The 20713-nt window shown below is 39.0% G+C and overlaps 2 protein-coding genes across 5 annotated transcripts in view; one reads left to right on the top strand and one right to left on the bottom strand.

Moving 5' to 3' along the window:
- The window catches only part of LOC138127029 (uncharacterized), a 104775-nt gene that overhangs the window by 51835 nt on the left and 32227 nt on the right, over positions 1–20713 (bottom strand). For all 4 annotated transcript variants that reach the window (XM_069042880.1, XM_069042879.1, XM_069042881.1 and 1 more), the window contains one exon: positions 20552–20670. In XM_069042880.1, the coding sequence (XP_068898981.1) occupies positions 20552–20670 (119 nt within the window). The remainder of the gene's footprint in view (positions 1–20551; positions 20671–20713) is intronic.
- Positions 6824–10549, top strand: LOC138127032 (uncharacterized). Its single transcript, XM_069042884.1, has 2 exons — positions 6824–7641; positions 7690–10549. Exon 2 carries the CDS (start codon positions 9242–9244, stop codon positions 10547–10549), a length of 1308 nt encoding a protein of 435 aa, XP_068898985.1. The 5' UTR covers positions 6824–7641; positions 7690–9241.

Below are 20713 nucleotides of genomic sequence, written 5' to 3' on the forward strand. Positions count from 1 at the left end.
AAAGTAAAAAGTCGTTTTAATGGTAGCGCCATAATTGAATAATCACACAAGTTTGAGCGAAAACGGGTAGTTAGTTAATTAGCGGTGGATTTCCCTTTTTTTTATCCTGACGCTAGTAAATAATAATGTTTAAAAATAAGCATCGATAAACTTCAGTAATAAGCGTAATCACAGTCATAATTTGACATTGAAAATTATGAAAACATCAAGGTTTTAATCAGAATTAACCTTTTTTGACGTAACCGCTGTGTAATCTATTACGGTGAAATACGCGTGGTGGACCCGATAAGAGCCCACATTTTTTCGGAATTTTTCCGGTCCGTTAGGAAACTTAATTGAAAAAGTGCGACAGGGCGACCAAAAACAAATCACGAACCGATAAGAGCCTCTTCCGCGAATTCCCATTTCCATCAAGATAAAATGAAATCGTCACCTAAAGGCAATTAACTGAAAATCTGATGCATCCTTATAAAAATAAACTCGCTAAAATTATCACAGCACACATCAGCAGCAGCAATTGACACGCACTGACATCGCGACTATCGTCCTTACGGCGAGCTCTCTTAAGGCACTGCACTGCGGTTCACAAGGATAACTCCTGGAAAGACCGCTCGATCATACTCCTGAGCCGGGTGACCGGTAACTGTGCGTCGATCCGCTGGAACAACATAACCTCAAACTGGAAGCGAAGAGGTCGGACGGTGTCGCAACCGCTCGGCCACGTTTAGGAGGATGGATATGGGGCGTAGAGGCCGATCGACATTTGAATAAATAAATAAACAAACAACAGGACCGATCCGGAAATGTGGGTTAGGGTTTTGTGCTAGAGTGGGTGTCCGTCAAGGTGGAGGATCCGGTCGACCCAGGCGCTACAGCAGGAGTCGCTCCTGATGCTCCTGATGCACACGTCGACTTGCGCTCTGTTCCGACCTGATTATTGGTCGCCGATGAAAATAGAGTTTACTAATATTTACGTTCGTTGTGTTTAATTACTCTATTTAAAGCTAAAAAGAACAGCGGGGTTTCAGTTGGCGGTGACGACGATTGTTGTTTTCGTTTGAGAAAGTTTTAACACTTTGATAACTCATTGTTGAAATATAACTAAATTCATGACCCCACGTACTGAGTATTAACCCTGATACTTCATTTATCCAAAGTAGATTGTCACTATTTTATTTTTAAATACGGTGCATCAGAAAAAATTGTCAGAGGAGACTATGAACAAAAATAATTTGACACAACTTGGTAAACGTCGCCGCAAGAAGGATAAACAATTGGTATTAATTTAAGAAAAGACGTGAACTTTGGTCCTTATACTTTGACAACTTTCTTTTGATCTATCGGGCCTTCAAATACATATATATTTAGAGTAGTCGTAGGAGACATTCTAATTCTTTTAACAGTGTAAAGTAATTTTTGTGGGTAACCAATTATTCTCCGGAGTTGCATAGTATGCATAGTAAGCTTTCTCCCAATTTCATATTGTCATATTCCGTGGAGGGAGAATAGGGAGAATGCACTACAAAAATTAAATATATTTTCTAACCTAATTTTATTTCGTTAAAATGTCAAGCGTTTCTTGTGTCATTTTCTACGCTGGAAAAATGTTGCAAACAATTGAATTTCCATAGGTTGCTCTAAATATAAATTTATTTGAAGGCCCGTTATTTCTATTTAAATAAGTGGTACTTTGTAGGGATTACAGCAGTAAAACTTTTTCCAAATATCTAAGCATCTCGTAAAGTAGCATATTATTAACACGTTAGATCAGATTTTAAACAGTTGAGAATTTCGAGATCCTAATCACTTGATGGAGTGCGACATTTTATGTCAAATCGACAAAATTCATTATTTTTGGAGTACCTATTCATAAAGAGCGTCCAAAAAATGTGTAGTCAAGTAGCCTAGTCCATACTTTTGTTTCCGTTGGCGTATGGCGTAGCTGCCAATCCATAGATGTCAATCGTCATCTATTCTACAAACAAGCAGTGGTGTGCATCATTTCTTTTTCAAAAACGGTTCATTTTAGAACGAAACAACGAGAATTGGGGTTCTCTTTGTGTTACATGACGGTTTTAATTTTTATTATTTAATTTAGGATAAAATGATGCTCAAAGTGACATTATGTATGTGAAGGAATTGTCATAGCATGCTACTAAAAAGATGATTTGCATTTGTAAAAGAGAGAGAAAACTGCGGTCTGCTTGACACACATTTTTTTGAACGCTCGTTAGCTTGCAGTATGATGGCGAAATCACATTTTTAAATTCACACTTAATCTTTATGAAGTATCAGAATAATGAACCTAAAGCTTACTCACTTCCTTGTGTTATTAATAAGAAAATTAAAATTCTGCATGATATCATAAAGATATCATTTTGAATTTGAACTGAATGTTTATCTACTAAAAAAAACTGACTGGCAATTTTGTAAAATGGTGCTAGTTTATTATTTCTTCTTTTTAATTAATAAATAATATTCGTCTGTACAGAATGAGTTTCACGTATGGTTATTATTTTATTTTTTACCCTAACAAATATGTGACAAAATGGAGTTTGAGAGTCAACCAGTACATAATGATATTTGATTTGAGTAATTGAGTTTCCTTCCTAATATGTTTGCAAACAATGTACTAGTGCTGCACGAACATAATAAAATCCATAACGATATGTCCTAATTTGGTCGGGGCTATACCACAGGCAGACATAAACATTAACAGATTTATCAAATATCAATGTTATTCTAATTAATTAAAATGTGGGTAGTAATCACTGTTGTACATAAAATTTTGCTGATTCAATTGGGACACGGGTGACAATATGGTCACGTAATAATACAAGAAGCGATCATACCGTTACCAATGTACGCAACAAGACTGTTTTTACATGCGTTATGAGCAAATCCTTTTATGTATCGGGTCTTCATTTAAATGTCCCGTCAAAGTTGGCCTTGAAGAGTCGCTTGTGAACGCACCACTCGTCAGTCTGCAGAGTAAAAACACAAACAACGCAAAACTGAGGTTAGATTTGAACAGCTAATCCGTGATCCGTAATCCGTGGTGCGTTCACAATCGACTCTCAACGCCAACTTTGAGGAGGCATTTAAATGAACACCCGATATTATAGCATCAGCAATGAAAATAAGTAGGTCTTTATAAAGTTTTTTCCACAAATGATGATTTTCTTTTAAATAATTATTTTCCAAGCAATAACAATTTTAGTACTTAGAGAGGTGTTGTTCTAAATCTTCCTTTTTTCTTTATTTTGCGATTATATTATTCTTGGAAAAAATCAAGCTACATTTCAGTTTCAAATAGGGCTGGATTTAACTGTAACTGATGCCTTAACTAATTAAACCTATCAAACCGTACAGCTCTGGTTTCGAAGCGTACCTTGTACAATAAACTCGCTTTATACTTTCATCACACACTTAGTGACAGTACTTATCATAACCTTTTATGTTGTGAATGTTAAAGTAGTTTCAAGTGACTTTAAGAAGTGCTTATTTAAAGACGGAAGCCGGTTTGGTAGTTGAACAGGTTGAAAAGCTTAGCGCAAGAACGTTCACCATTGCACTACGGCGGTCATTTTTTAAAAACTTTCGGATATACCAGGCACAGAAATACGTTTATGTCCTGGCAAGTAGTGTTCCGTGTTATTGGAATTTTGCTAAGATTTACAGCTACCCATTTCATTAACTGCAAGTTTCAAAGGCAGCAGAAGTAATTACATACTTTAAGTTTTAATTAGCAGTCGGTTTGTTTACAAATTGTTACTTTTAACACAAATACTGGCAGATGTGTGAAAGTGTATTTTAATTTAAAAACAAATTAAAGAGGAAGCCGGAAACTATTAACAATTTGAAGACGCATACAGTTATGTGTGGAATGGAACAAAAATTAAAATAAAAAGTTAAACTAGAAAATAAAAAAATTGAAAAAATATATTTTTTCAGGTCAATAATCTCTACGTTTACTACAATCACGATTTTTTTTTTAATTCTACTATGCAATTTTATTTCATAATCTGTTACAATGCCATTCTATGCTAAAACTTTTCAGATTTTCAAATTATATAACTTCAGTTGGAACAATCGAAATCCCGATTTCACCAAGTGCATTACCTTAACAAAGAGCCAAATACATAACATGAATATAAAAGACATAATGAACTCTGTGACAAATTATTGTTGGTGTCCATCCCATCATAATGTACTGTGAGAAAATCTTGCACAAACATTTTTCTTTATTCGTAACTCATATTGCGGCAATCGGTATATTTTTTAACGAAAGTCACGACAATTCTAATTTCGTCTAAAAGAAAAGTTTCTGTTTACACTCAATTTGCGTTTAAATGAATTCATTCATTAACAGCTTGCCTGTTCATTAGCTGAAAATTAACTTTTAAATTGGGAGCTAATTAGAAAAATATTCTAGCAAATAATCAAACAAAAATAGAATCACTTTTCAATTTTAACAGCCAGATTTCAACCTGAATGTAGGTTACACAGACCAACAGTAAGTTATTTATAGTTATCCGAGTTAGTCTCCAGATCAATCAGATTGAGCGGAAACTGCGAAAACTTCAAAGTCTTGATTGTTGTATTAATTAATAATTAAATATATGATAATTAATACGAATTCCGTTGCATTCAAAATAAAAATTTAAACTATGCACTACCTTGATTATAGATTATAACTAGTTAAATTAACATTTGTCAAGAACTAGTTAATGAACGATAAAATAAAATTTTAGACAGAATTTTGTAATTTGATAAGGTTAATTAATCCAACTTTCCCTTTTATATTTTTTGCAAATATGTAATCTATTCCGTGCTAATCAGATAAGAAAGAACTAAGGATGCCGATAGTGTCGTTTACTTCGTTTTTTCTGTAACGGGTGTTTTTTTAAATTTGGCATCGAAGTTGGCGTTGAAGAGTCGATTGTGAACGCACCACTCTGATCAGCTGTTTAAATCTAACCTCACTGTTTGCGTTGTTTGTGTTTTTAATCTACAGTTTGAAAAATCTGTGGTTCATTCACAATCGACTTCAAGGCCAAATTTAAAAAAGTCTATGAATTAGTACGGAGCTTCCTCAATTGTAATTAAATAGGCAGATGAGAAAATTAAACGCCAACTAAAATAAACAGAACGGAATGAGGACACATTTTACTTAGAAATTTTAAACATATTTAATTTAAAGTAAAAACCATGTAACCAATAAATTTCAAATCAATATTGATGTAAGTAATGGTGCTACGGAGGAAATAAAAAATATACCGTTGCAGAAAGAGCATGATTTTCAGGAAGATTTAAGATGAGCTTGAACCGTACATTTTTCTTCGAAGTGTAACCAAACCTTTGAATACCACGTTTAGCAAAAAATACGGTATTTTAATGGTTTTCGCGACCACCGCAAAAGACTTAAAATAATACAAAAGTGTACAAAGAAGAAGCGACACAATTGCTTCAAGATTTTGCCGCAAAATATAATATTGTCTGAATTGTTCCCGATTACTTCTGTTGTCACATTTTATTACATATTTGTTTCTCATCCGATCTCTGGTACTTCGAATTTAAAGATTTGCTTTATTAAATCATTCTGCATTACAAATTAGTTAACAGATATTTACGTAAAATAAAGTGTGAAATAACACCTGTCAGAGACCAAGCATACTGTGACATTTATAGAAAGTTTTTAATATTTTATGGAAGTCGATTTGAGTAAATAAAAATTACATAATATGTCTCAAACATACGCAGTAGACTTTGTTAAAAATTTAAAAGTGTTTCCCTAAGTGCATATTCCTGTCATATACCTATTAATGTCTGCTTCCGGTTTCCTGCACAGGCTCACAGCAAACATTTCATTATCAAACGAGTCATTTAATTTTACCCGCATACACTTAATTTTTTATAAACACTATCTACATTTCTTTGACCAGCAACGTTATAATTATAAAACTCAGATAGGGAAATAAATCATTTGAAATTTATGCAGTCTTGTCAAAAGTCCATTTAAAATACAAACAGATTTAAAAAAAAAACTGGTTCCGACAAATACACACCAATTTGAGTAGATTGGCGTAATAAAATCTTGATAGTCATGAGAATCGAACGGTGAGAAATAAACTTTTTACTGCTATAACAAGATGAAAATAAAACCACTAAATTTAGAGTCGAAACTCGAGTAAATTATCGTTTACAACTCGTTAAAGATTTTATTAAGGATCATCGTATTCATCGTGAAATATCCTTGTAATAAAATAACGAACAAATGGTGCACCTCATGTGTCTTCTCGTTCTAACTACATACCTATATTCAATGTCTACAGTTTCTAGTTGGACATGAAAAACAAAAGTGAAGTCGTAGCTTGATTCATATCTGTGATAAATGTCAACTGTAAAACTAAATTGTTATATGCAGATGTGACGCACTAATTTTATAGTCAAGTGTCATATTTACGTAAAAGATATTTATTTGAACCTTTTGGGTATCTTTTTTTAACTAAAGAGAAATGTAATCTACAATAGGCGTAACCTTAATCTGTCACGCCAGACTTCAGCAAGCCCCACAAAAATCCACATACTCAAATAATTAACCAGATTTTATATATTTATAGCTGCGTGTGTACACACTCAGTACTTTTTAATTTGTTTGTTTTGGTTCGTTTACTTACTGCCAACCTACAGGTTATAAAGGATTGTTTAATGGCCAATAAAAAGTATGAGACAATAGATTACTCCCATTATCAATTATTATCGATGAAGTTGTATGCTTGATTGTGTAGCGTTACGAAACGCCACAATGGCGATTGGCCGGAGTAGGAGGCCACGAGGTCCTACTTATGCTCGCGGGGCTAATAGATCGCAGTTCGAAGACCCGGAACTAGCAGTTAACGCACGGCATTTGGCAACGCGACGCGCCCACCCTGCCTTCAAGTTTTTTACGTCGCTCATTCCGGAAGCGGAAAGTTTCAATTTAGAGTCATTTGTGCCAGCCACCACGGGGGGGCTGGAAGAACACATGTTACCCCCGCAAATGTCAGGCTGAGGTGGCCTCACGCCTCTAGGTTGGCGAGCTGCAACCTATCTTTCAGAACCCCACTTTCACTTTCTCTTTCTCTTCACTTTCTCTTCTTCTCTTCTCAGCGATAGGTGACCGTACGGCAATGTTGGGTCCCTTTTCCTCTTTAGTAACTTGCCGGAAAGTCATCTCCTTCTTTTCAACCCCATCTTTCTTCCTGTCCTTTTTTTGACCTGCGAGTTACGGCAATTAACATCAGGATAGACGTGCACGACTTACCGACACAATACCGTCCAAAATCTGAATTCTCCCGCTCGGTATAATTTCGAGGTAAACAAACCGACGCCATGACGGTCCACCTGTCATGACACGCGCACGTGTAGTACCACCGGAAATGCACATTTTTGATTGCGCAGTACCACGCAAGCGCAGCCCGCCTTATAGCACAACTGAATAAGGTCGAGAATCGCGCGCGTGACGATTTTCGCGATTTATGGGACTGCGGTACCGAGATTAAAAATGCGGAAGTCGGACACTTCGTCGAGAGCCGTCGAAGCGACGCCAGCGAAGCGCCTTTTAGAGTTCGTGGTCGAGTGACCCCTCGCACTATAGAGGTAATTATCGTTCAATTTTGAATTCATTTCACTAAGACCATGTATTAGGGGTGGTTCGATCCAGTTTAGAGTCAATCCCGTTTGGATGAATTGATCCAGTACCGTATCGCAACTTTAGAGTACCGAAAATTTTTGAGTAAAGGAGTGCCGGAAGGACTTCGATTTAGCGCCAAGAACCCCCTTTTTCGCTGAAAGGGATCGTTCGCAGGGCGATTCGTAGCCAGATCGTTCGCAGGGCGATTCGTAGCCAGATCGTTCGCAGGGCGATTCGTAGCCAGATCGTTCGCAGGGCGATTCGTAGCCAGATCGTTCGCAGGGCGATTCGTAGCCAGATCATTCGCAGAGGCGACCATTTTGGAGAACATCGTTCGCAGAGGCGATCGTTTATTTTGAGCACCGTATCGCCAAGGTCACACCGCAAGTCAAAAGGACGCTATTCGAGGAGACAACAGACCCGTCATAAAGCTAAGTCGCCATATTTTTTTACCGCGGCATTGCAAAATTTAGGAACGCCTCGAATTTCTCGCTTCTCGCTTTCATAATTTTTGTATGTTCACTAAATTTTTTTGAAACTTTGCAAATGTTTAGAATTTTTTTGTAAGAACCTTTTCATTCAATCTCCAGTGTCAACTTAAAGAAATTTCAGTCAAATTTAACGTTTCGGAACTTCACCGATTTAAACTTTCCTATCAGGATCAATTTTAATTTTTTGTCAAGGTGACACCCCAATCTTGACCTTGGGTTTCATTAAGTTTACATTTAATAATTAGCTCGATCAGAAGTAAGTCTAAGTTCGGGAGGTTCCTCATCAGGAATCAAAACATCTTTTATTTCGTCGAAGAATATCATGTTTAGTTTAAGATTCGGTCACATGTGAAAGAAAAGCTTTTCTGGTTACGACCAAAGTAGATATTAAGGCCACCAAAAAGTACTGGTTCCGCATCTTTCAATTTTCATCTAGTAGTTACAAGCGAACCATTATCGCATTCGTGTGAACCAGTACCGAACCACCAAATACTGTTCTGTGGATAATTTTGCAGTAACCGAATAAACCAAAATTTGTTTAACGATCAGAAAGCGTTTGCTTTTACTTACCTTCGACGAGTAAGATCTGAGCACTTGTCCCGGCAGCTGGACAAGCAACAACCAGCTCAAGACAATAGCTGCCTGGCGCCCATTTTTTTAAAAATCCGAACCCACGCCCTCTGCCCCGAAAAACCCCCTGGGAGCCCGGAGCTGTCACTGGCCAACTTTTGGTCACACAAATTTTGACGCCCAGAACGTGGGGCTCGATTTTTTGGAGCAACCACAAATTTTCGTTTATCGTTCATCTTCATTGAGGCTCAGTCACTTTTTTCAATCGGAGCAAAGGGAGTTGGTAAAGGTTTATTGAAAGTTGAATTTTTTGATTGTGTGTTAATGAGAAGCGGAAATTTAGCGGCGAATTCATTGTTTGAGTAGCGGTCTTATCTTGTACCCTCGACGACAAAAACCTTTTCTCGGAATCGACTATCGTGTTGCGCGCTGTTTTTTGGTAGTGTTTTGACCGGCGTTTTTATTGCGTTACCGACCCGTGGAATCGCGGTGAGTCTTCGTCAAAATGGACGAACAATTCAAGGTCAAGCATTTACTAGCTGACGAGCTGACGTATGAATTGCGTATACGCGGCATCACGACTAGCCGAAACCAGGACGATAAGAGGAAACTGTTAGCGAGAGCTCTGTCCAAAGAACTAGGTCGACCGGACGAATACTTTCTGTCACTTCATGACGCAGAGTATGATCACGACACCGAGGTCCAGGCCATTGAGGACACCCTTGAGAGCATACGCACGATTTTGACAGAATTTGAAGGAACGGCGGAAGACATGATCTTCAAACGGTTGAAGACCCGTCTAACGCACCTTTCATTTCGCATTCGGCGAATGAGACGCGAGCGAGATGCGGAGTATAGAAATGAGGCGTACGCGACATGTTTGTTGCTCGAAGCTGATCTTCACGACAAGGCAGCAGAAGCGAGCCCGGTTACGGTGGAAGCGCCACCAGTCGTCGCGACTACTCCCATTTACGTGCACCCTCACGCGAGATCTCCGGAACCGAAACTAGTGCCAATTCACACCTGGGGCGTATCTTTCAACGGGGAGGAAAATGGAATGACGGTGAACCAGTTCTTGGAACGGGTAGAGGAACTGTCGGTAGCGCGAAACGCAACCAACAGGGACCTTTTTAACGCGGCCATTGATCTCTTTAGCGGCAAAGCGCTGATTTGGTATCGTTCTGTTCGGAGCAGATTGAGCGATTGGGACGAAGTGGTTCAGTTGTTGAAACAGGAATTTCTTCCACCGGATTTCGATGAATTGTTGTGGGACGAAATCAAGGGCAGGCTTCAGGGCAAAAGCGAGTCGATAACCATTTACGTTGCGGTTATGGAGACGCTTTTTGCTAGACTTAGTCGACCACCGGCGGAGATAACCAAGGTAAAGACGATTCGGAGGAATTTGCTTCCATGTTACCTTAACCAGCTTAGCATCACCGAAGTTGTCACCGTACCGGAGTTGATTAAGTTGTGCAAAAAAGTGGAGGAGTTATCGGCTTTGCGGCAGAAACATCGCGCTGCACCCAAGTCATCTTGCGTGTTGGAGCCAGAGTTGGCATATGTTCGGGCGAGCGAACCCGCGAAAGCGAGTCCACGCGCCATCGTCGTGAAGGAACCCTCAGGCAATTCAGCCAGACGGAGTGAACCCGCGAGTTCGTCCTCCAGGTCGTTCAAGTGCTGGAATTGTCAACAGCCGAATCATTCGTTCATGAACTGTCGACTGAAAAGAAAGCAGTTTTGCTACCGTTGTGGGGAGCCAGACGTCACCTTGGCGACCTGCAAAAAGTGTAATCCGTCGGGAAACGCGCAGTAGGGACGCGGCAGACTTGCGGCCGTGCTACGTTCCTAAAACATCCCAAGGCCGATGTAAACGCATCGATCATCGCGAAACGTACGGACACCCAGTGGAACGCTTGGTTAGACGAAGTCAAAGAGTTTTGCAAGCCTTCTCGGGCAAATTCCGCTTCCATTTTCGTCAGCAAAACCAATGACAATAGGCCATTTATCAGACTGCGTCTAAACAATAAGGAAACTGAAGGACTCGTGGATTCCGGTTCGAATTGCACTATAGTTGGTGGAAAAGGAGCCGATTTAATTCATTTTCGCGCAGGTGGAAAAACTTTCCCATCTCGGCTAAAAACCATCAGAACTGCCGACGGAAAACAACATCCGGTAACCAAAGCTATCGAACTAGAAGCAGTGTTAGACTCGTCGAGACGGCGAATTCGTGTCTACTACGTGCCAGATCTTCAGCATAGCGTCATATTAGGGTGCGACTTTTGTAGATTATTCGGACTCAAGATAGATTTCGCGGGTCACAAAATTGAAGTTGCGTCGGATATCGTAAGAGTACCAGAATGTGACGCGGTGACGGAGTGTGGCGCGGATCGGCATGAGATCACCGAGATCATCCGGAAAAATTTAGATTTGTTGAGCAACGACGGAAAGTTAGGGAGGACACACAAAATGACAGTCACAATCGACACGGGAGAAGCATTGCCGATCAAACAACGTCCGTATTGGTGGTCTCCGTACATGCTTGCGGAAGTCAACAAAGAAATTGACCGCATGCTCGAGAACAATGTCATATCGCCTTCTGACAGTCCGTGGTCTTCTCCAATTTTGTTAGTAAAGAAATCTTCCGGTGAATACCGACTTTGCTTTGACGGTCGCAGGCTCAATGCCGTGACAAAACGTGACAGTTACCCATTACCGCGTGTCGACAGGATTCTCAGTATGTTGCGAGGAGCAAAGTACATCAGTTCGATCGATCTCAAGAACGCTTTTTGGCAAATCCCGTTAGATTCAGAGTCTAGGCCGAAGACAGCTTTTGCGATTCCCGGCAGAGGTCTTTTTCATTTTAACGTATTACCGTTCGGACTGACAAACGCAGCCCAGAGGCAGCAGTGTCTCATGGACAGAATTTTCGGACCTGAACTAGAACCTCACGTCTTTGTTTACCTGGACGATCTAATCATTATCGCCCCGACATTCGAGAAACACGTACAAGTTTTGAGGGAGGTGATACGACGTCTTCGAGACGCGAAACTCACCGTGAATGCGAAAAAGTGTCAACTTTTCCGCTCAAGTTTGAAATATTTGGGTTTCATTGTCGATGAACATGGTCTAGGTACCGATCCAGACAAAGTAGCGGCCATGGTGAGCTATCCAGTCCCGAAGACTAGTACCGAAATCAAACGTTTCGTAGGCATGTGTTCTTGGTATAGGCGTTTCATCCCTCATTTTTCGACCCTCATGTCCCCGATAAACGCGTTACTTACCGGAAAGCGAAAGCGACAGAAAACGGAGTGGACTCCTGAAGCTCAGGAAGCTTTTCAGAAAATCAAGGATGCACTTGTTTCAGCACCCGTATTGTCAAGTCCTGATTTCTCGAAACCTTTCGTGATCCAAACTGACGCTTCAAACACCGGTCTAGGAGCAGTTTTAACGCAAGATTTAGACGGAGATGAGAGAGTGATCGCGTACGCCAGCCGTTCGCTAACAAAAGCCGAGCGAAATTATAGCGTTACGGAACGAGAATGTTTAGCCGTTTTGTTCGCGTTGGAAAAGTTCAGACCTTACGTTGAGGGCACCCATTTCACGATCGTGACGGACCATTATTCATTGCTCTGGTTAAACCGAATGAAGGACCCAGCAGGCAAGTTAGCGCGATGGAGTGTCAAGCTCAATCAATTTTCATTCGATTTGGTCCATCGTAAGGGCAAGCTCAATGTAGTACCGGACGCACTATCGAGACTACCTGCAGAAATTGCTGCGGTAGACATTGACAGCTTTCTCGGCGTGAACTTGAATGATTTGGACGAGTCGTACACGCGACTTCGCGACAACATAATCGCCAATCCTCAAAGAAATCCATCATGGAAAGTCGAGAACGGTTTCGTGTATCGATTCGTACCGAACAAAATTGTACTACCCGGCAACGTCCCGGAGTGGAAGCTTTTAGTACCGCGAAATCAAAGAACAAAAATTTTAGAATCATGTCATGATGCACCGACATCAGCTCATTTCGGGTACTACAAGACACTTTCAAGGTTATCCATCAATCACTTTTGGCCGAAAATGCGTCGTTCCGTCATTCGTTACGTTCGAAACTGCAAGGTTTGCAATGAGCAAAAAGCACCGAACACCGCTCGCGCAGGGCTTATGGGAAAAGAAAAAAAGGTTCAGTTTCCGTGGCAAATGATTTCCGTTGATTTGATTGGTCCATTACCGACGTCCACGAAAGGATATTCGTATCTCTTAGTGATCGTAGATTGGTTCACGAAGTACGTTGTACTATTTCCGTTACGAAAAGCTACGAGCTCAAAAGTTACAGAATGTATCGAGAACGGAATTTTTCTTGTGTATGGTGTACCGCAATTCATTTTGGTCGACAACGGCAAGCAGTTTGTCGGAAACGAATTTGTAAAGACTTGCGAGAACTACAAAGTTCAAAAGATCTGGTTCACAGCCAAGTATCACCCTCAGAGCAACCCTGTGGAGCGATACAACCGCACAGTTGGCACTGCCATACGAAGTTACGTCAAAGGCGCTCACAAAAAGTGGGATGCCGAGGTGGCAAAGATCGGGTACGCGATTCGCACAGCGGTCAACGAAGTAACCGGATTCAGTCCAGCATTTCTCAATTTTGGTAGGGTAGTACCCTGTACCGGTGAATTTTACGGCAAAGTAGCGGAAAATCCGGAAACCTTGACGACAGCTGATCGCGAAGATCACGCGAAAAATTTAGAACACCTCAAGACCATCTTGCAGGATGTAACCCAGCACCTTCACAAAGCGCACGAACGCAACGAACGCTCGTACAATCTTCGGAAGCGCGACGCTGAATTTTTTGTAGGCGACAAAGTTTGGAAACGCAACAAAGTACTTTCCAGCGCTGCGAAAGACTTTGCGCAAAAATTAGCGCCACGCTACGTGCTGTGCACGATAACGAGAAAACTATCGAAACTCGCGTACGCTCTCGAAGATGAGAACCGCGCAGATCTAGGTGTTTGGCACATGAAAGATTTGAAAGAATTCAGAGGATCTCTGGCAGAAGCCGAAGAACCGTAGCGAGCTTTGCATTTCACTTTTTCGTACCGTTCAATTTTTCGATTAATTCTTTTGTCCTCCTTTGGAATGTTGACGACAGTAAAATTTTACCGTGGAGTTTGTTCAGGAAAAGTTTATTTAAGAACCCCAAATTATGACATTTAACCGGACTTGACTTACATCATACCGCAGTACTCAAGTACTAATTGACATTGAGATTCAGTTTTCAATCGTTTGATACGCGCAGATATCGACAAGCCATTTTCGTGGCGAAACCAAAACTTTTCCAGTGATCAAATTTTGACGTTTTTTTTTGTGAAGACTTCATCTTCGTTTTTTTGTAAAAAGTAAAAGGCAACTGAGTTACCTTTTCCTTTTTCTTTTTGAGGAGGGGGGTAGTGTAGCGTTACGAAACGCCACAATGGCGATTGGCCGGAGTAGGAGGCCACGAGGTCCTACTTATGCTCGCGGGGCTAATAGATCGCAGTTCGAAGACCCGGAACTAGCAGTTAACGCACGGCATTTGGCAACGCGACGCGCCCACCCTGCCTTCAAGTTTTTTACGTCGCTCATTCCGGAAGCGGAAAGTTTCAATTTAGAGTCATTTGTGCCAGCCACCACGGGGGGGCTGGAAGAACACATGTTACCCCCGCAAATGTCAGGCTGAGGTGGCCTCACGCCTCTAGGTTGGCGAGCTGCAACCTATCTTTCAGAACCCCACTTTCACTTTCTCTTTCTCTTCACTTTCTCTTCTTCTCTTCTCAGCGATAGGTGACCGTACGGCAATGTTGGGTCCCTTTTCCTCTTTAGTAACTTGCCGGAAAGTCATCTCCTTCTTTTCAACCCCATCTTTCTTCCTGTCCTTTTTTTGACCTGCGAGTTACGGCAATTAACATCAGGATAGACGTGCACGACTTACCGACACAATACCGTCCAAAATCTGAATTCTCCCGCTCGGTATAATTTCGAGGTAAACAAACCGACGCCATGACGGTCCACCTGTCATGACACGCGCACGTGTAGTACCACCGGAAATGCACATTTTTGATTGCGCAGTACCACGCAAGCGCAGCCCGCCTTATAGCACAACTGAATAAGGTCGAGAATCGCGCGCGTGACGATTTTCGCGATTTATGGGACTGCGGTACCGAGATTAAAAATGCGGAAGTCGGACACTTCGTCGAGAGCCGTCGAAGCGACGCCAGCGAAGCGCCTTTTAGAGTTCGTGGTCGAGTGACCCCTCGCACTATAGAGGTAATTATCGTTCAATTTTGAATTCATTTCACTAAGACCATGTATTAGGGGTGGTTCGATCCAGTTTAGAGTCAATCCCGTTTGGATGAATTGATCCAGTACCGTATCGCAACTTTAGAGTACCGAAAATTTTTGAGTAAAGGAGTGCCGGAAGGACTTCGATTTAGCGCCAAGAACCCCCTTTTTCGCTGAAAGGGATCGTTCGCAGGGCGATTCGTAGCCAGATCGTTCGCAGGGCGATTCGTAGCCAGATCGTTCGCAGGGCGATTCGTAGCCAGATCGTTCGCAGGGCGATTCGTAGCCAGATCGTTCGCAGGGCGATTCGTAGCCAGATCATTCGCAGAGGCGACCATTTTGGAGAACATCGTTCGCAGAGGCGATCGTTTATTTTGAGCACCGTATCGCCAAGGTCACACCGCAAGTCAAAAGGACGCTATTCGAGGAGACAACAGACCCGTCATAAAGCTAAGTCGCCATATTTTTTTACCGCGGCATTGCAAAATTTAGGAACGCCTCGAATTTCTCGCTTCTCGCTTTCATAATTTTTGTATGTTCACTAAATTTTTTTGAAACTTTGCAAATGTTTAGAATTTTTTTGTAAGAACCTTTTCATTCAATCTCCAGTGTCAACTTAAAGAAATTTCAGTCAAATTTAACGTTTCGGAACTTCACCGATTTAAACTTTCCTATCAGGATCAATTTTAATTTTTTGTCAAGGTGACACCCCAATCTTGACCTTGGGTTTCATTAAGTTTACATTTAATAATTAGCTCGATCAGAAGTAAGTCTAAGTTCGGGAGGTTCCTCATCAGGAATCAAAACATCTTTTATTTCGTCGAAGAATATCATGTTTAGTTTAAGATTCGGTCACATGTGAAAGAAAAGCTTTTCTGGTTACGACCAAAGTAGATATTAAGGCCACCAAAAAGTACTGGTTCCGCATCTTTCAATTTTCATCTAGTAGTTACAAGCGAACCATTATCGCATTCGTGTGAACCAGTACCGAACCACCAAATACTGTTCTGTGGATAATTTTGCAGTAACCGAATAAACCAAAATTTGTTTAACGATCAGAAAGCGTTTGCTTTTACTTACCTTCGACGAGTAAGATCTGAGCACTTGTCCCGGCAGCTGGACAAGCAACAACCAGCTCAAGACAATAGCTGCCTGGCGCCCATTTTTTTAAAAATCCGAACCCACGCCCTCTGCCCCGAAAAACCCCCTGGGAGCCCGGAGCTGTCACTGGCCAACTTTTGGTCACAATTGAAAATAACAGATTTCTCGGCAATAGTTGAAATACATACGTAATTTGTGTTTGCATCATAATAAAATATCTCTAGCATATACAAAATCCGAGAAACTAGGTATACTGGGCAATAAATATAAGAAAACGACTGTCGAAAAATAAACTGTGTTGCATCATATTTTATAGTTCACGATGTACTAAATCATTACTAACGATTTCCAATAGGTAGATAAAAAATTATACAGTACTATCAGATTTATGAAACACCGTGTAATCCATTGCTAGTAAGAAAATTTACTGGTTCTGATGTAACCAACACCAATAGTAAGTTAAATGATGAGACGCAGTATAGTATTTAAAAGATCATGATCACAATGAGCAATTAAAAAAGTAGGAAATATGCATTCTTTTAACTGTGTCATTTGTTGATTTATCTTGTAATAACAGTAGTTTATTTAACGGGTTCGTGTGTAAATTGGGCTGTTTTTGAATTGAGTGGGCCGACGAGTGCCAAAAAAGCCCAATTTACACACGAACGAGTTGAATATGTACAATGTTTTTTTGTTCGACGAGCCCCTGAAAGGCGCCAAATCGCTTAAAATCTTTGAAATTAGCTTGACGTTTCGTTTTGACAAGTTGTGATATTTATCAAAATCCGTTCACTCAGGAGAAAATTCTCAAATTCTTACAGTGTCGAACAAAAAAATTATTTATATCTTGTTTCTTTACTCCGGTTTTTGAGATAACAAGGAGAATAAGTCATCTGTTTTAATAACGTACACGGGTATTTCGAAAATTTAAATTATTTTAAAATTTACGATGTACAGTTGCGGACACGGAATTTTAGACGTCAAATTTATGTCAATTCAAAAAATGTCAATGTAAGCCACGCTTTATTGTCATTATGATTGACGTTTGAAACTATTTGACATTTGAAAGTTTATTTTTGGCATGTCAGTATGATAAAAATTACAAACATCGAAAGTGAGGTTAGTTGCACCTAAAGCCAGTTTTACATTTTTATGTCAATCGCGGCCATCCAAAAGTGAACGTTTTTTTGTTTAGTTAGTTTGATTTTTACTTTAAATCATAGGCGTCATAAAATGTCACAGTTTGACACTAGCGTTAAAAAAAATATTGAAAGTATCAATATTTCATTAATTAAATATTTTCTTAATGTTTTCTTAAGTTAAAATCATTTTACGTTCACTTTAATAAGATATTAATTACTTACTTCTTAGCTTCATTTTTATTAAAAATTATTTATTAGAACTTTTTATTATTAAAATAGTCACTCCCGTTGCACGAACGCCAATGAATACAGCCTAATTTCTTCTAAGGAAAAATACGGAAATTTTCGCAAGCTATTGTTCAATTTTAGATAACCGCGACTCTACAATAGACCATAAATTGAAGTTTATGTGGATTCAGTCCAAGCATTAAAAAAACTTCCAAAAAGTACCATAAAAAGTGTGTTTTTGCTAATTAAAAAAAAAAAGAACGTAGTCAAGGACGAACCACCAATGAATCGTATAAATTGAAATATCATTGTTAATAGCACAATAAAGTGACGACAACAATAAAAAAAATTTAAACACCTTGGTCACGTTGTACTTGTCAAATAATAATTACATCCAACGTAGATATACTTTATAAAATTGACAATTTTATTACAATTTTTTTTTTCAAATCATCAGGAGAGAAAAATCTACGTACAGTCGATGGACAAATAAAACTGGGACAAAAATGACAATCACATAAGTCAGAATTTACAAATTTGCATCGTTTAATTACGGCTTTATCACAAATAGGTTAACTTTGGTATGACATATTATATTGACACTGACAAATATATTGACAATTCAATGGTCTGATTTACATAGATTAAATTTTAAGTGTCCCAATTTTATTTGTCCACCGACCGTACAATGCAGTTTTTAAATTTTATAGAATGATAGATGCCAAAAAAATAAATAAATTTACATTTTGTATAAAACAATATTTTTTTTAATTGCGCCAATTTCATTTCAAAACTTGTTCACATCAGTGGAAAGGAGATTTTAGTTGGTGGGGAAGTAAACAATTTGAATGGAACTGGATCTTGCTCGAGATGGAAGTATTCACTAACATAAAACAAGCACTGTCAAGAGGAAATTCAAGAGGCTACACGACAATATTGCTTTCAATACAACGTCAAGAGAAAGTCCATAATCATTACAATTACAACTATTTGTTATCACTAACGTTACAGTTAATCTCCTGTTTGTTTTGCACCAATTAAAGAAGGATAACATTACAGTCACATCAACTAAGAGTCGTAGGTACATTCGGTTGTTAAGATTAAACACTGAAGTCGGTACAGATTCACAAAAACTTGTCGTTAAAATCACATTATTCTGCATATCCATAAATGTCTCCCATTTTCTGATAACTTAAATCTTCAAACCCAACATACCCACATGTAACAAATACATATTAGAAAAGTTATTAATTTTTGTTACATAATAAGTCAATAGAACAGACAGTTATTTATGCAACGCTTGTATAAAGCATTAATTATTTACAAATGGGAGGTTTACAAAGTCTTTTATTCACAAGTTGCATACATAATTTTTTGCAACATCATTGTCTATAAAATTAAATTATTACGAAAAAACTAATTAATGAAGCTTCAAAATATGGATTAGGTAGCATTCATTTTCTACTTCACTGCGTAACTTAGGTAACCAGCTAAAAGCCAAAAGCTGTCACCATGTAGAAGTGTGTTATATCCATAACATGAGTGAAAGTGACAATGAAGGACTGCCAAGTATTTTACCATAAATTAATTTCGTATTTTCTTTACTTCTTTGACAAATTAAACAAAATTTAGTGCAAGTGTACTAAAATGTGAAAAAGAGTTTTCTAAAATGTAAAGTGATTGTATATTAGTATACTTGTTTAATAAGAGGGTCTATTGTGGCACGAATGGGTTTGGAGTACGACGAACACAGCGAGAGTAAAACGAGTGCCACAACACCTCTTATTGAACAAGTATAATTATACAATTTTTTGTACTTCCCTTATGTAACAGTTGTTTAATAAAAATATGGAAATATTTTTTTTTAAATAAGTCCTTAGTGTTGTTTTCGTCACAAGTTTATTATAAACGTAAAGTAGAAAAAATACTTTTTACGCTGTGAAAAAATGCCCACCTTAGACACATAACATTGATCAATACAATTTATTAATACAACTTTTTAATACATAGTTGTGCAAAATAGTAGATTACCTATATCATTAAGAGTAGAAGTGAGTCTTTTTGTGCTAAGCCCAGATATTGAAGACCGAGACGAAGTCGAGGCCGCCAACTGGGCCAAAAAACCTCATATTTTACTTTTTTCAGATTTAGACGAAACATTTTTTGAAAATTGTTCGTAAAATTTTAAAAATATACCTAAAGTGTCCTAAAGCGTTATATTCTTCAAGTTTATTAATAAGCATTTCAGGTCATAGTAAAAAGGCAGATAAAAGAAAAAAATATATATATAGATTCAGAAGAAGACCTGTACATTATTGTCTACAATGCTTTTAGTTTTTAGTTGTTAATATTTTAAACCAAACGAAACTTTTTTTTGCAATTTTTACTGAGAATATCCTTTAATACCGCTCACCGTTTACAACATAAATTAACCAGAAAATACCAAATTCGTAGATTACATAACCATCCATTAGCGTACAGGTAGTTAAATATTCATAAAATGTCTCTCTTTAAATGTCACCGCTGTATAATCGCCAATACATATTATAAATTTTTCAAAGTTCTTTGCCTTATTTAGTCCAATAACGCCAACAATTTCTTGGACTGCTTTAATTATAGAGCAACTAACTATTCTCACAACAATAACAATAAGACAACGACCATTTCGACTTAATAAAACCTTCACGTTAGCCGGATATGTCGCTTATAACCTGGTAGTCGGCTGGTGAAATAAATACATATTAAGATCTCGGAGACTGTCTCTCGAATACCAATTTTGCAATTTTCAACATTTCCTCTAACACGAATTCTTCAACCGAAAAAAAAAAGTTGCGTCAACTCTAGATCGTCCACCAACAAGAAGCGATATTAACGAATCGAAATAATCACTTCCGGTTCATTGCTCCCTAGTTTCGTAGTAGAGAGGAGGTCGGTCAAATTACAAGGTACAAGAATCTTTAAGACACTCGATTAAATAAATTGAAACAAGCGAATCGAGACCAAATTAATAGGAGAACACTTACCGACTATGTTCTTAGGTGGCGTTCCTGTAGCACTGATGTCGCTGAAAGAGCTGTGGATGCTGCTCTCAACGTTGCTTTTCGTTGCGGAACTACTTCCGGTACGAGCTCTAACGCGTCTCCTGGAACAAAACGATTAATCCAGAGGCAATTCCAGGAATTAGA

This window comes from Tenebrio molitor, chromosome 3, assembly GCF_963966145.1.
Source record: "Tenebrio molitor chromosome 3, icTenMoli1.1, whole genome shotgun sequence".
Lineage (NCBI taxonomy): Eukaryota > Metazoa > Arthropoda > Insecta > Coleoptera > Tenebrionidae > Tenebrio > Tenebrio molitor.